Here is a 15447-nt window from a genome sequence, read left to right on the forward strand (position 1 = left end):
TAGACCCTTCATCAGCCTTCCTGCTCCTATGATGCTGCTTGGCCTGCTGTGTTCATCCAGCTCTACACCTTGTTATCCCAATATAATGGCAATGACTGCTTGAGGCCATTATGTGTAACGTACATTCTTGAACAGTGAATGAAGTGCAACAGCCTGACATAGTCCATATGTATCCTACAACCAAGCTAAGCAATTCGGAGAGCAAGTTTCAGGTGCTAGGTCAACCACTCTGACTTTCATGTCCGGCCGCTTTTGGAGTACTGTGCATGGTTTTGGTCACCTGCTATAAGAAGGATTTTATTAAATTGGTGAGGGTTCAGAAAAGATTTATCAGGATATTACTGGACTGGAGGGTTAGAGTTATAAGAAGAGCCTGGATAAGCTGGGACTTTTCTCTTTGGAGTGTAGGAGATTGAGGGGTGACCTTATAGAGCTTTATAAAATCATGATGGGCACAAATAAGGTGAATAAGTTTTTTTTCCCTAGGGGAATTTAAAACTAGAGTGCATAGGTTTAAGATGAGAGGAGAAAGATTTAAAAGGGACCTGAAGGGCGTGAATGTCACTTGCCACTTGCCAGCCCAATCCTGTATATTGTCCAGATCTTGTTGCATTTTAACATGGACCTCTTCAGTGTCTGAGGAGTCACGAATGGTCTGAACATTGCACAATCATCGGCAATCATCCTCACTCTGACCTTATGATGGAGGGAAGGTCATTGATGAAGCAGCTGAAGATGGTTGGGTTGAGGGCACTACCCTGAGGAACTCCTGCAGAGATGTCCTGGAGCTGAGATGATTGACGTCCAACAACCATGACCATTTTCCTATGTGTCAGGTATGACTCCAACCACCGGAGAGTTTGCCCCCTGATACCCATTGATTCCAGTTTTGCTGGGGCTCCTTGATGCCACACTTGGTCGAATGCAGCCTTGATATCTCACCTCACTTCTGGAATTCAGCTCTTTTGTCCATGTTTGAACCAAGGCTGTAACGAGATCAGGAGCTGAGTGGCCCTGGTGGAACCCAAACTAGGCATCATTCAGCAGGTTATTTCTGAATAGATGCTGCTTGATAGCACTGTTGATGACATCTTCATCACTTTACTGATGATCGAAAGGAGACTGATGGGGCAGTAATTGGCCAGGTCGGATTTGTCCTGCTTTATGTGTACAGGACATACTTGGGCAATTTTTCACATTGTCTGGTAAGTACCCATTTTGTAATTATACTGGAACTGCTTGGCTAGGGGAGTGGCAAGTTCTGGAGTACAAGTCTTCAGTAGTATGGGGTAGGCAATGGCCTAGTGGCTAGACTATTAATCCAGAAACTCAGCTGATGCTCCAGGGACCAGGGTTCAAATCGCACGACGACAAATTTGAATTTTTGAATTTGCACTCAATAATTTTAAAAAGTCTGGAATTAAGAATCTACTAATCACCATGAAATCATTGCCGATTGTCAGAAAAACCCATCTGGTTCACTAATGTCCTTCAGGGAAGGAAATCTGCCACCCTCACCTAGTCTGGCCCACAGCAATGTGGTTGACTCTCAACTGCCCTCTGAAATGGCCTAGCAAGTCACCTGGCATCAACAACGGCAGAAAGAGCCCTGTTGACCCTGCAAAGTCCTCCTCACTAACATCTGGGGGTTAGTGCCAAAATTGGGAGAGCTGTCTCACAGACTAGTTAAGCAACATCCTGACATAGTCATACTCACAGAATCAGACCTTACAGACAATGTCCGAGACATCACCATCACCATCCCTGGATATGTCCTGTCCCACGGGTAGGACAGACCCAGCAGAGGTGGCAGCACAGTGGTATACAGTCGGGAGGGTGCTGCTGTAGGAGTTTTCAACATTGACTCCGGACCCCATGAAGTCTCATGGTTTCAGGTTAAAAATGGGCAAGGAAACCTCCTGCTGATTACCACATACCGTCCTCCTTCAGCTGATGAATCAGTACTCCTCCATGTTGAACAACACTTAGAGGAGGCACCGAGGATGGTAAAGGCACAAAATGTACTCTGTTTGGGGGTTTTCAATGTCCACCACCAAGGGTGGCTCGGCAGCAGTACTACTGATCGAGCTGGTCGGGTCCTAAAGGATATAGCTACTAGACTGGGTCTGCGGCAGGTGGTGAGGGAACCAACAAGAGGGAAAAACATACTTGACCTCATCCTTACCAATCTGCCAGCTGCAGTTGCATCTGTCCATGACAGTATCGGTAAGAGCGACCATTGCATAGTCCTTGTGGAGACGAAGTCCCACCTTCACATTGAGAATAACCTCCATTGTGTTGTGTGGCACTATCACCATGCTAAATGGAACAGACTTTGCACAGATCTAGTAACTGAAGACTGGGTATCCATGAGGCACTGTGGACCATCAACAGCAGCAGAATTGTACTCCAGCACAATCTGTAACTTCATGGCCCGGCATATCCCATACTCAATCATTACCATCAAGCCAGGGGGTCAGCCCTGGTTCAATGGAGAGTGCAGGAGGTAGGCAGGAGGTCTATTAGGTAACCCCTCAACCTTCTGTATTCAAAAGAAAAGATACCCACCATGCCAATACTTCCTTGAAATATTTCTCATCCTTGTAAATCTTCTCTGAACCCTTACCTGTGCCTCTACATCCTTTTCATAACTTAGCAATCTGAACTACACACAATATGGTCTAACCAAAGTTCAATAGCATTTTGGTTTCAATTCCCTACTTATCAATTCTCGTTCTCTACGATTAAAGCCTAGTGCTGTGTTCACTTTAGGGTTATGGTCTTGCTAGCATGTGATGTAACATTTAGTGATCAATACATTTGTACTCTGTCATCCCTTTGTTCCTTTGTCTCACTTAGATTTGTACCTTATGAGGAATAAGTGATTTCCCTATTCTTCCTACCAAAATATTCCCAGCATGTTTATCTGTGTTGAACATGATTTGCCTTTCTGCAAATGCATTAATGTTCCCGTGCAATTTATTGCTTTCCCTTTCAGTACTGATTATGCTCCCACACCTCCCATAAGGTGATATCTGAAGATCAGCCACCCCTATCCTTTACATCCCTCCTTTCATAAAGGTATGGGTTCTTGCTGCAGTATGTTGCTATGGTGTCATCTAACAGGTCATTTCTCAGATGTAGGTCTGAAACGGGCATAGGGATTGGGTTTTCCACAAATTTCCCTGACATTGCAATTGAAAGTGTTCCATTGTCATCCAGTAAACAATACACACTTCCTGCAAAAAAATTCTCCTGAGCAATCAGTATGGTCAAGGACTGAAATATTTTACACTAACCCAGGAATGTTGAAATCAATTGTGCCACTTCATCATTGGCTAAAATGGGATTATGTTTCACAACACAGGCCAAGCATCTAGTCTGCAACACCCTGGTCTCTGTAACTCAATCCTGTACTTTTATCCCAGTAACACATCAGATCATCTGACGAACCTTTAGATCACAGGAACATGAGAACTGGAGGAAGTCATTCAGTCTCTTAAAACCTGTTCAGCATTCAATCCTAGATCCTAGCTGCACCTGACTTCAACATTCTTGAATCCTTTGCTTGTTAAAGAGCTATCGATTTCAATTTTGAAATTTAAATTTACTGGCCCTCAGCAATATTTTGTGGGCTGGAATTCCACTTTTTCACTGCCCCTTTTACAAAGAATTGTTTCTCAACAGCGAAGATCCAGCTTTCATTTTAAGTTGATATCTCCTTGTATTGGACTTCTTCAGCGGTGGAAATAGTTTTCGTTTTTACTTTCTCTTTTAACCACCTTGTCAGTCAGCTCACCCATGTTCAATACTGAACTAATGACTAAGCTTGGCTCTGCAAGCTGACTTCATTTTAGTCTCAGTATCATTCTGGTGAATCAGTGCTGTAGCCTCACCTAGGCCAATTGTGTGGTAGTCTAGTGTGGTAGTGTGAACTCCAATTGGTGATTTATATAACTGGTGATCTAAATTCCACCCATTTGTATTTCAGCTCTCTTTAAATATCAAATCCTGATCACACAATCACAGTCGTCGTAATCTAAGTAAAAGCTGAGTACGCTGGCAGGGAGAGTCAGATTAAATACTGATTTATGTAGTGATTCAGAGAGCAAAAGCTGTGATTCCCTGTTTGAAGCTGTGCAAAAATTGGCAGCTTGGGACAGATGATGTCAACAGTTTCCTGACAGCATGCCAGGGTCACCTTGGTAACTAGACTGGCAAAAGATGAGGGCTGACCTCCTGGAAATGCTTTCCACTTTCCGTGTTAACGGAGCAGAGGCCCTGAGTTGCAACACGAGGCACTTAATGTACAAGAGTCTCAGATAATACAGTCTGTAATTTATAACAGCCTCCAACTAGACGCTGATATTAAATGCAATGGTGTCCCACAGGGTGCTAGCAGTTTAAATCCACCTGTCTTAGAAATTAATAATGACAGAGAGATAAATATTGGATTTAAAGCTGTACAGTCCCACGTTTTATATTTGATACTAGCCTGGAAATTAGTACTATAAGCAAGTGAAGCTGTAGTGCTTTTGTCTGACAGTCCTCCAGTGCATTCGTACTAATGTAGATGTTAACCTGTTAATGTTTAAACAGCAAAGTGCCTTTACTAGACTTGTAAGGAGAACAAGGAGAGACATACTGCCAAGCATTGCAAGAGTAATGTCTCAGCAATAATATTTCTCTTTATTCCATCAATTTCCACCTCTCTTCTGAACATATTCCTTGACAGAAGAAGGCCACAGTCCCTCTCGTTCCTCTTCTACCATCATGGTAGTCTGATCATACAATGATAATGAAGTTATTGCATGGAGTCATGTGCCCACCCCTTCAGTGCTGGCAGGGAGGTAGGTGGCATTTAACCAGATGAGTGGGTTTTGGGCAGAGGACCCCAGCACCTTCCTATCTCTGTCCCAGCTATGTCCATAGTTGGAAAGCCCATGATGTCTGTACCAGTTAAAGCTCTTACAATTACCAATTAATGCCTACTGGCACACCATAAATGTTCATCCAGCGAGCAGGCAGGGGTCTCACCATGTGGAGGACATGCTGAGCTGTCCCTGTCAAGTTTGCTTGTAGGCTGCCAAGGTGAGGTGTGTTCCTTTTTCAAAGGCACACCTTGCCTTTTTGAGACACATAGCATTAGAAATGGGTAGCTTGTTAAGTATCACCCCCTACTCTTATGGCTGAACCCCATCAATCCTTCCTGTATGGTCCCTCCTGACCATACTTAGCTGTGGCCTCAGATCTAATAATGACACTAGACCTTGAGTGAGTGTCAAACCAGCAACAGGCACCATCTTCCCGGTAATGCCACCCTTCAGTAGGGCTTCCGGTCTTTGATTGGTCAACGCTCTGGTAGACCCCCATTTAACATGCACAGTCATGTTAAAACACAAATAAAGGTTATATTTTCTACAATTTAGTGTATTAGTTGTTAAATAAGTAACATTTGATCAACGTTGATGTCAGTTCATATTTTTACAGTGAATGTCCCATAAAATGAAATCTTGCCTTAAAGTCTTGCAATTTCTTTAAGTTGAACACTGGAAATTCAAATTTCTTTGTAACAGTTTGGTCTTTGTGGGGATCTTAACAATAATGAGATCAGCTAACTTTGCACAGACTTGGACATGATTTCAGAAACTTTGTATTTTGTTTCATTCAGTTCCACATTTGGCAATGTTTTTATCACCATGGATTACCTACGTCATTGTTAGATTATCCAAAACTAATTTTCCAAAATGTGTCACCTGTGGCACTCTTGTCTGTGAGCAGAGATTTGTAGGTTTCAATTGTGTGTTAAGGACTTCAGCACAATTTCTTGGTTAACATTTCAATGCAATATTGGCAAACTGCTACAGTGTTAGATGTGCCAATTTACAACATCCCATCTCACCCTTTATGTGGATGTAAAGATCCAGTGGTGCTATTTTGAAGTGTGAGGTTTGGTCAGTATATCATTAGGAAAAAAAATTTAGTTACTTACTTCATTATGTAACCATATGTAAATTAGCTGCACTGCCTCCCTATGTTGTATAAGTGAGAGACTTTGAAAGTATTTCCTAGGCAGAAAAATGAAGTAAGATTTCTTAAGTGTACAAGAGTATATAAAAACAAATAATTCCTTTCTTTGCTTTTAAGCATTTCTTCTCACACTGTTAGCATGTTGCGCCTTTTCAAATTCATATAAAAGAATGAAATGGCAATTTATGGTTAAATCATGAAAGAGATTGACTGTGATAGAAGACTCTGTAGTCAGATGCACAGACAGACATTTTTGGGGTTGACAGAAACATCAGAATGTTGTGTTGCCTCCCTGGAGCCCGGATCAAGGATATCTTGGAGAAGGTGCAGAATCTCAAAGGGGAGAGGAACCAGCAGGAGGTCATTGTACACACTGGAACTAACAACATAGGAAGAGAAAAGGATGAGATTCTGAGCAGAGAATATAGGAAGTTAGACAGGAATTTAAAAAAGAGGTCCTCGAGGGTTGTAATATCTGGATTACTCCCAACGCCACGAGCTAGTGAGGGTAGGAATAAGAGAATAGAACAGATGAACGTGTGGCTGCGTAGCTGGTTCAGGGGAGAAGGATTCATATTTTTGGATCATTGGGATCTCTTCTGAGATAGAAGTGGCCCGTACAAGAAGGATGGATTGAACCTGAATTGGAAGGGGACTAATTAACTGGTGGGGAGGTTAGCTAGAGCTGCTTGGAAGGATTTAAACGAGTAAAGGGGCGTGTGTGTGTGTGTGTGTGTGTGTGTGTGTGTGTGTGTGGAAAGAGATCAGTCTGAGACTGGTACAGTTGGGAAAAGGAGCAAGTTAAACAGTTGGGGCAAGCAGGGACAAGGCAGAGAATGAGGTAGGACTGATAGATTAAACTGCATTTATTTCTCTGCAGAGGCATAACAAGATGAATGCAGGGCATGGTTGGGAACATGAGACTGGGATATCATAGCAATTACAGAAGCATGGCTCAGGGATGGACAGAACTGGCAGCTTAATGTTCTAGGGTATAGATGCTATAGGAAAGATAGAAAGTGGGGCAAGAGAGGAGGGGGAGTGGCGTTTTTGATTAGGAATAACATTACGGCTGTACGTAGGGAGAATATTCCTGGAAATACGTACAGGGAATTTTTTTTGGGTGGAACTGTGAAGTAAGAAAGGGATGATCACCTTACTGGGATTGTACTAGAGAACTCCCAATAGTCAATTGAGAAACAAATTTGTAAGGAGATCTCAGTTATCTGTAGGATGGTAGTGGCAGGGGATTTTAACTTTCCAAACATACACTGGGACTGTCATAGTGTTAAGGGCTTGGATGGAGACAAATTTCTTAAATGTGTACAAGAAACTTTTCTGATTCAGTATGTGGATGTACCCACTAAAGAAGGTGTAAAACTTAACCTACTCCTGGGAAATAAGGTAGGGCAGGAGACTGAGATGTCTGTGGAGGAGCACTTTGGGACTGGGTCCACTGCTTTTTGTCATTTATATAAATGATTTGGATGTTAACACAGTAGGTATAGTTTGTAAGTTTGCAGATGACACCAAAATTGGAGGTGTAGTGGACAGTGAAGAAGGTTACCTCAGAGTACGACGGGATCTTAATCAGATGGACCAATGGGTTGAGGAGGTGGAGTTTAATTTGGATAAATGTGAAGTACTGCATTTTTGAAAGGCAAATCAGGACAGGACTTATACACTTAATGGTGAAGTCCTGGGGAGTGTTGCTGATCAAAGACACCTTGAAGTGCAGCTTCGTTGTTCCTTTAAAGTATAGTCACAGGTACATAAGATAGTGAAGAAGGTGTTTGGTAAGTTTGCCTTTATTGTTCAGTGCATTGACTATAGGAGTTGGGAGGTCATGTTGCTGCTATACTGGACATTGGTTAGGCCACTTTTCAAATGCTGCATGCAGTTCTGGTCTCCCTGATATAGGAAGAATGTTATGAAACTTGAAAGGGTTCAGAAAAGATTTACAAGGATATTGCCAAGGATATTGAAGAGTTTGAGCTATAGGGAAAGGCTGAATAGGCTGGGTCTAATTTCCCTGGAGTGTTGGAGACTGAGGGGTGACCTTATAGAGGTTTATAAAATCATGAGGGGCATGGATAGGGTAAATAGACAAGGTCTTTTCCCCGGGGTTGGAGAGTCCAAAACTAGCGGGCATCAGTCTAAGGTGAGAGGGGAAAGATTTAAAAGGGACCTAAGGGACACCTTTTTCACACAGAGGATGGTGTGTGTGTGGAATAATTTGTCAGAGGAAGTGGTGGAGACTGGTACACTTACAACATTTAAAAAACATCTGGATGGATATATGAATAGGAAGGGTTTAGAAGGATGTGGGTCAAATGCTGACAAATGGGACTAGATTTATTTAGAATACCTGGTTGGAATGGACTAGTCGGACCAAAGTGTCTGTTTCTGTGCTGTACATCTCTATGACTCTATGACTACAACTCCCCTAAAGGCTCACAAACTACATTGCTGTAGAATATACAGACCAGTATTAGCACTTGTTCAAACTCTTGTCTATGCTGCTACAGCTGAAGTAGCAGATTATGGCTAGAGGAAAGAGGTTTTCCTGCTCATTATCACAACTAGCTGGTAAATGAAGCAGTCTAGATATTAAATTAGCATAGGATTAAACTCATCTATGATGCCTGTTGGAACGGTGCTCAGTGTTAAGATTCATAGATGGAAAGGGGTAAGGTAGCGAAGGGTGTGTTTGGAAATGTACTTCAGGGAACTGTTACTACTTTCAGAAGAGGAAGGAAGGGGCACAAGTTGTCTGGAAAAAAGAATATTCAATGTTATCATACTCTGGTAAATGAATAGAGCAACCTAATTAAGACCGATTTATGAATGTGGGCAATAGGCTGTGAATGGCTGGAACTTTCGGAGTCAGCCTCAAATTTTCTCAATTAGTTGTAAGCATGATTTTATCTTCACTTGCAGGTGATTTTTAAATTAAAATAAGCATTGTTTTTGTCAGGAAGCGTGCTTGTAAAAGTGATTTTGCATATAGAACAGAGGATATTCTCACCACTATGCCAGCACTGTAATTATTAGAGGAAGTGGTGGCATAGTGATCATATCATTGGTCTAGTAATGTATGAACCCCAGCGATATTGAACATTAGTTCAAATCCAACTGTGGCAGATGGTGCAATTTGAATTCAATATAACTCTTAAATTAGAAGCTACGCTAGAGATTATCTTTTGATTCACTTTTCAGAAAGCTAGCTTACATGTAACTCCAGACCCACAGTGATGACTCAAATGCCATCTGGGTAATAAAATATGGTGCAATAGATTAGAAGTTTCCCACTATAACAAAGATTTGCATCCTAATTTACTGTCTATGAAATGTGTGTCAAATTAAATTTGGTCAGATTTAGTAAACGGCTTGTAAATGAAGTGCAATCAAACTATAGGATGAGGGACCTTGGCTGTATGGATTGATTTGAAGAAAATGGAGGGATGTTTTCTTTAAAGCAGAGAGATTGTGGGGAGATGTGAAACATGTTTTCAAATATGAAGGAAGTGATTAAATTAATGAGAAAAAAATAAGGCATTACTTAAGTAATAGAAATTACTGCAAATAGAATGCATAATATGTAGCATCTGAATAAATTCCTAGAAAACAGTTTTTAAAAATTGGAGAAAAGTGCAAGACTTTTAGGGACATTGCAGGATAGCCAAACACCTGTGACAGAAGCATTAGAAGATCATTTGAACCATAAAGAAAAATCAAGTAAGAAACAGTATAAGCAAAGTAATAAGTATTGTTTTCATGGACATATAACGAACAATGGAAATCTCTCTTTTGACCACAGAGAATAATTTTAAGATTTGAAAAAAAACATAAACAGACAGCAGCTATCTTCAGACAAGAAAGGGTTCAGTCCTATTTTGAAAATTTGAGATAAGGCCATTCTAAATAAATTATATCCTGAGTATATTTTCTTTAAATGTGTTTGATTGAATATCTCCAAATATTATTTTTTAAGGTGGATTTGTGCATTGCGTATAGATTTGCTGGTTTGAAACTTCTGGAGGGAAAACATTCTGTTAAATGACCCAGGCTATAACGTTCAAAGCCGACCAAGTTCCTTATCTGATCTGGAATTTATCTTAGCTCAGGTTTTAAGATGACAATAAGTTTGACTAAGGAGGAATACCATGTTGACTTGAGTTAATAATAATAAAGCTATCAAGAAGGCTTTAAAATGCCATCAAAAGCCAACGAAATCAAGAGGAGCCATTACAGAGTGGATAGAGAAGAATTGGTTCCATTAATGGAAGGGTCAAGGTCTAGAAAACACCAATTTAAGGAAATTGGTTAAGCAATCTAAGATGATACGAGGAAAAACATTTTTGACTCATTGACCGGTTGCAATGTTAAAGCACTGGTGAAAGGATGGTGAAGGCAATCTCAATAGTGGCTTCTAAGAGGGAATGGATAAGTACTTAAAAGAATAAATTGTTGGGCTTTTGGAAAAAGATACAGATTTGAGATTAGCTGGACTGTTGTTGCAGTGAGTTGGCACAGACTTGATATGGTCACTCCTACACTGTGACCATTCTGTAATTCGATAATTTCCTGAAGCTGGAGCTGTGGCATTTTGCTCAGGTAGTGGAAAAGAAATGTTACTTTTCCGTGTCCTGTGCTACACCAGTAGTTCCTAAAGCTGGCATTCACTGACTGGAATGAGAAATCTTCTGTTCCATTTATGTAACACTATGCTTTTATGACTGTCAGAAATGAGAAATCAAAGGGGAGTGGAACAGTTGAGCTCAAAGTGCAACATTGCCTTTTTCTTATGTCATCTTTAATTCTTCTGGTTTCTGCGGAAGGGAGACAATGACATAGTGGTAGTGTTGCCTAAACAAGGTTAAGGAAAGGTTTGGGAGGTAGGGAGAAAGATTTAAAAGGGATCTGAGAGGTAACTTTTTCACACAAGAGAGTGGTGCGAGTATGGAATGAGGTGCCAGGGGAAGAGGTAGAGGTGGGTACAATCGCAATGTTTAAAAGACATTTAGACAGGAACATGGCTAGGAAAGGTTTAGAGGGATATGGGCCAAACACAGGCAAATGGGGCTAGTTCAGTTTAGGAAACCTGGCTGTCATGTGCATATTTTCTCCACACTCCTTCTTTTCTATTTCTTTCAAATAAACTTTATTTGCTTTAAGCAACCAATTTGTTTTATTTTTAAAAATCAAATTAGAATGAGACACTGCATGTTCTGTATGCCTTTCTTTCTCTCTCTGTTGTCTGCTTCTCTGCTTCATTGATGTTCGAAAACAGAATACTTGTCTCAGGGGTCTACAGAATTAGCATTGACTTTTTTCAGCAAAATACATGCCACATGTACAGAATGCACAATCTTACTTCAGCTCATCGCTTGAAGCAAAAGCATCAAGTCCAAATTCAAGCTTTTTGGAAGAGGTTGAAGCCTTCAAATAGAAAAACTTCAGCCAAGGTGTTGGAAGATACAAAAGTTAAATAAGTGAATGTACTTAATCACTATTGTGAAATTTGTAATTTTAAATAGTGTTTTTAAAATATACACAGCATTACATGTTGCATAGAGCGAGAAAATTCAGCTCAGCTTGTCTCTGCTGATGTTTATAGTCCATATGAGTCACCACCATCTGTCTCACCTCAACTTTTCAGCATATCTTTGTTTCCCCTCATCTGGGGAATTTAGTTTCATTTAGAGAGTATCAAAGATATTCACCTCAACCACTTTTAGAGGCAGTGAATTCCACACTATAATCACCCTTTCAATAAATCATTGAATACGTACAGTGTGGAACGAAGTCATTTGGCCCATCAAGTCCACCCCAACCCTTTGAAGGTCATTTCACTCAGACCCACCTCCCTAACCTATCCCTGTAACTGTGCATTTCCTATGGCTAATCCACCTAGCCTGCGCATCCCTGGACACTATGGACAAATTAGCATGGCCAATTCACCTAACCTGCTCATCTTTGGACTGTGCAAGGAAACCAGAACATCCAGAGGAAACCCACGCAGAACATGACAATGTGCAAACTCCACACAGTCAGTCACCCGAGGCTGGAATTGAACCCAGGTCCCTGGTGCTGTGAGACAGCAGTGCTAACCACTAAATCACCGTGCTACCCACGCCAAAAAACTTATTTTTTCTTTCGTCTTGGATTTATTAGTAAGAATCTTGTATTTCTGATCCCTAGTTTTAGATTCTTCCATAAATAAAAGCATTTTCTCAAAATCTTGTCTGTAAGAATAGTCCATAATATTAAGTTTTATTTTAACAGTTTGGAGGGGCATTAGAAGTTTCAGTTATTTAGAAACTTGTAGTAGTTTTCAAGTAAACTGGGGAAATAATTGAACCAGGATCACAGGAAAATTTCAAACTGTACTTTGTTTTTATATTGGTTTTAAAGAGATTTGATAACTTCTATCATGTTTTAGCTAATGCTTTGATTTTGTAGTTAATAGCTGAATTTTATATTATGTTTTACAATTTTATATTTTATAGTTATATATTGCTAGTCAGTATAGTTAGTATAAATATTGTGTGAAGGTTCACAATATATCATTGTTATTATTTAGAAACTTGGGTTCTAAAGTGGACCGAAGTAGATAGTGCAATTCAACAGTCTCTGAAACAGGGCAAAAGAAAAGTTCTGGGTGGCTTAATGTCAGAAGACAAAAGCTCCAGAAATAGAAGACTGTGGAAAGAGTTTAAGGACTTCATATTAAGAAATAAGTGAGCTGTGTCAGCAATTTGTTTAAGGGTCTCAGGAAGAGACATTAACTAAAAGAAAGCATGAAGTGAATGCAGCAGTGAGCTGAGAAGAAATCAGTTATAGCCGTGTCTACTGAACAAGGAATTTTAAAGTGGAACAAGGTGACCACACACTGAGAGTTGATTATCTGTGAGGTTGTCATTGAGCGGAAAAGATTTGACTATTTCTGATATTTGTAATAAGACTGTTACAATTAGTTCTTGTACAGTCTGAAATGTTTATATTTTTAATTTTGCTTGTATTAATTGCTGATGTTATTTTGTAGAAAACACATTTGCAGCCTTTTGTGAATACGTTCAGTGATTAACCGCTACATTAAACAAATTGCAAAGCTAAAACTAATTGCCCATCAAGCTAGCATCCACCTTGGGATCTGACTTGTGAATATTACCATCAGCTGCGATCATGACAATTGCAATTTTGGAAGGAGAGATCTAGAATTAATTAATGCATAAAGACTAAAGGTTGGGGAGTGGACAATATCAATATTACAGTACAATTGTTCAATGAAAGTAATAATTATTGTGTGACAAGCATACTTCATAAATACACAGATAGGAATGTACATTAGAAAGAAGTTGATAAAAACTCCAAAACATGCCAGAGGGAGGTAAGGTACGCACACATGTAAAATCTACATCACATATTACTGTTTGACCTCTTGTGGCATTGCACGTAGGAATTGAAGACTAACTATCGTCTTTGAATGAAGTGGGGTTAGTGGGCAGGAAGGTCATTGGAACAAGGCTGCAAACTAATTCAGTCACTATTATGAAGTAATACATTATGTTTTTATTTTTTCTATTCTCATTGTATCCTCGGTCCAAAGTTATAATGCAACTTATCCATGTAACCTGTCATGCTATAATTACATCCTGCTGCTAATAATTGTGCTTCAGCTTTTTCAATGGGGGAAGGTATAATTGCAGCCTTACAACTTTTATATAATCAGTTTACATTATAAATGTGAGCATTCATAATAAAAATGTTGACAGAGAGGTCATGCAGATGCAATATTGTTCATACTTAATTCATGGAATAAGCTGGGATTTTTTCTTTTCTTCTTTTCATATAGTTGACATCCGGGAAATTAAAGAAATTCGACCTGGGAAGAATTCAAGAGATTTTGAACGTTATCCAGATGATGCGCGGAAACTGGATGCTAGTCTATGCTTTGTTATTCTGTATGGGATGGAATTCAGGCTGAAAACACTAAGTCTTTCAGGTAATTTACTGAATTCTTTTTGTCTTGATCCCAAGTAAAGAGATGCTAGTGCTGGAATAAGGAACCTGAATCAATTTATTATCAGGACTAAGCAGTTCCCCATCAGGTACAAACCAGGCTAGGCAGTGTACAGACTAATAATCTCTCAATGTTGTCCTATCAAGCAGTCTCAGATAAGACATAAATGTGAGTTAGACACTGACTAAAACTCTTCTGACACTAACTTTGCAAAACGTCGAACACTTCAACCAGCACAGACACATGCTACACAGTGCCTCTGCCTCTCCCTGGGATATCATCTCACCAATCCTTGCATTGTGTTGGAAGACAGATTGCTGGACATCTGCAAGGCACGATAAACCCCTTACACCGTTAATATTTCAACAGCGTATGAAATGCTGCAATGGTATGAGCCTTAGTGGGAGAAAGCTGAACTTATAGCCACAGAGGCAAAAGCACAAAAAAAGGGCCCTTGGACGATTGAGTCTGCACTGCTCAATAAGTATCATCTGACAATTCTAATCCCATTTACTAGCATTTGGACCATAGCTTTGTATGCCTTGACACCTGAAGTGTACATCTAAATACTTCTTAAATGTTGTGAGGGTTTCTGCCTCCAGCACCATTTCAGGCAGTGAATTCCAAGTTTCTACCACCCTGTGAATGAAAGCATTTTTCCTCACATCCCTTCCAAAGCTCCAGCCACTTACCTTAAATCTATACCCCTTGGTCACTGATCGCTCATCAAGGGGAAAACTTTCTTCCTGTCTAACCTGTCTATGCCCCTCATAATCTTATGCATCTTAATAATGTCCTTCCACAGTCTCCGCTGCTCTAATGAAAACAGCCCCACTCTATCCAATCTCTCTTCATAAGTAAAACTCTCCTGTCCAGGCAATTTCCTAGTAAATCTCTGCACCCTCTCCAATGCTATAACATCCTTCCTACAATGATGATTCCTGAATGGCACACAACACACAAGCTCTGGCCCAACCAACGTTATCTACAGTTGCAGCAAAACTTTCCTGCTTTTAAACTCTATGCCTTGGATAATAAAGGCAAGTATACCATTTGCCTTTCTAACCAAAGGCCCATTTTCTCATCTGCTTCAGCAAAGGAGTCGACAAGGATCTGGAGCTCAGATTTTTTTTGACAGCTACATAAATACATAACATTCAGAGCTTCACTTCATCTTCACATATAACACTGCACCAAAACTCATGCCCTCAGCTATTCGACCATGATCATCACACCAACTAAACACATGTCACTGCACATACTGAGCATTTCCCTCTATTGTAAGTCTCAGTACCACATTACTGGAAGCTTCAGTTCCTAACCTGTTGAGACTGGGTCCAGAAGAAAAATCATACATTCTGGTGCTTTGAGATAACAAGGTGTAGAGCTGG

General features: G+C 40.2%; 1 protein-coding gene across 1 annotated transcript in view; it reads left to right on the top strand.

The window, feature by feature from the left end:
* LOC109912305 (1-phosphatidylinositol 4,5-bisphosphate phosphodiesterase gamma-1-like) overlaps positions 1 to 15447 on the top strand; it is a 212832-nt gene that overhangs the window by 79604 nt on the left and 117781 nt on the right. The window contains exon 2 of the mRNA XM_048596175.1: positions 13889 to 14038. Coding sequence (XP_048452132.1) covers positions 13889 to 14038 — 150 coding nt within the window. The remainder of the gene's footprint in view (positions 1 to 13888; positions 14039 to 15447) is intronic.

Source organism: Rhincodon typus, chromosome 4 (genome assembly GCF_021869965.1).
Source record: "Rhincodon typus isolate 14 chromosome 4, sRhiTyp1.1, whole genome shotgun sequence".
Taxonomy (NCBI): domain Eukaryota; kingdom Metazoa; phylum Chordata; class Chondrichthyes; order Orectolobiformes; family Rhincodontidae; genus Rhincodon; species Rhincodon typus.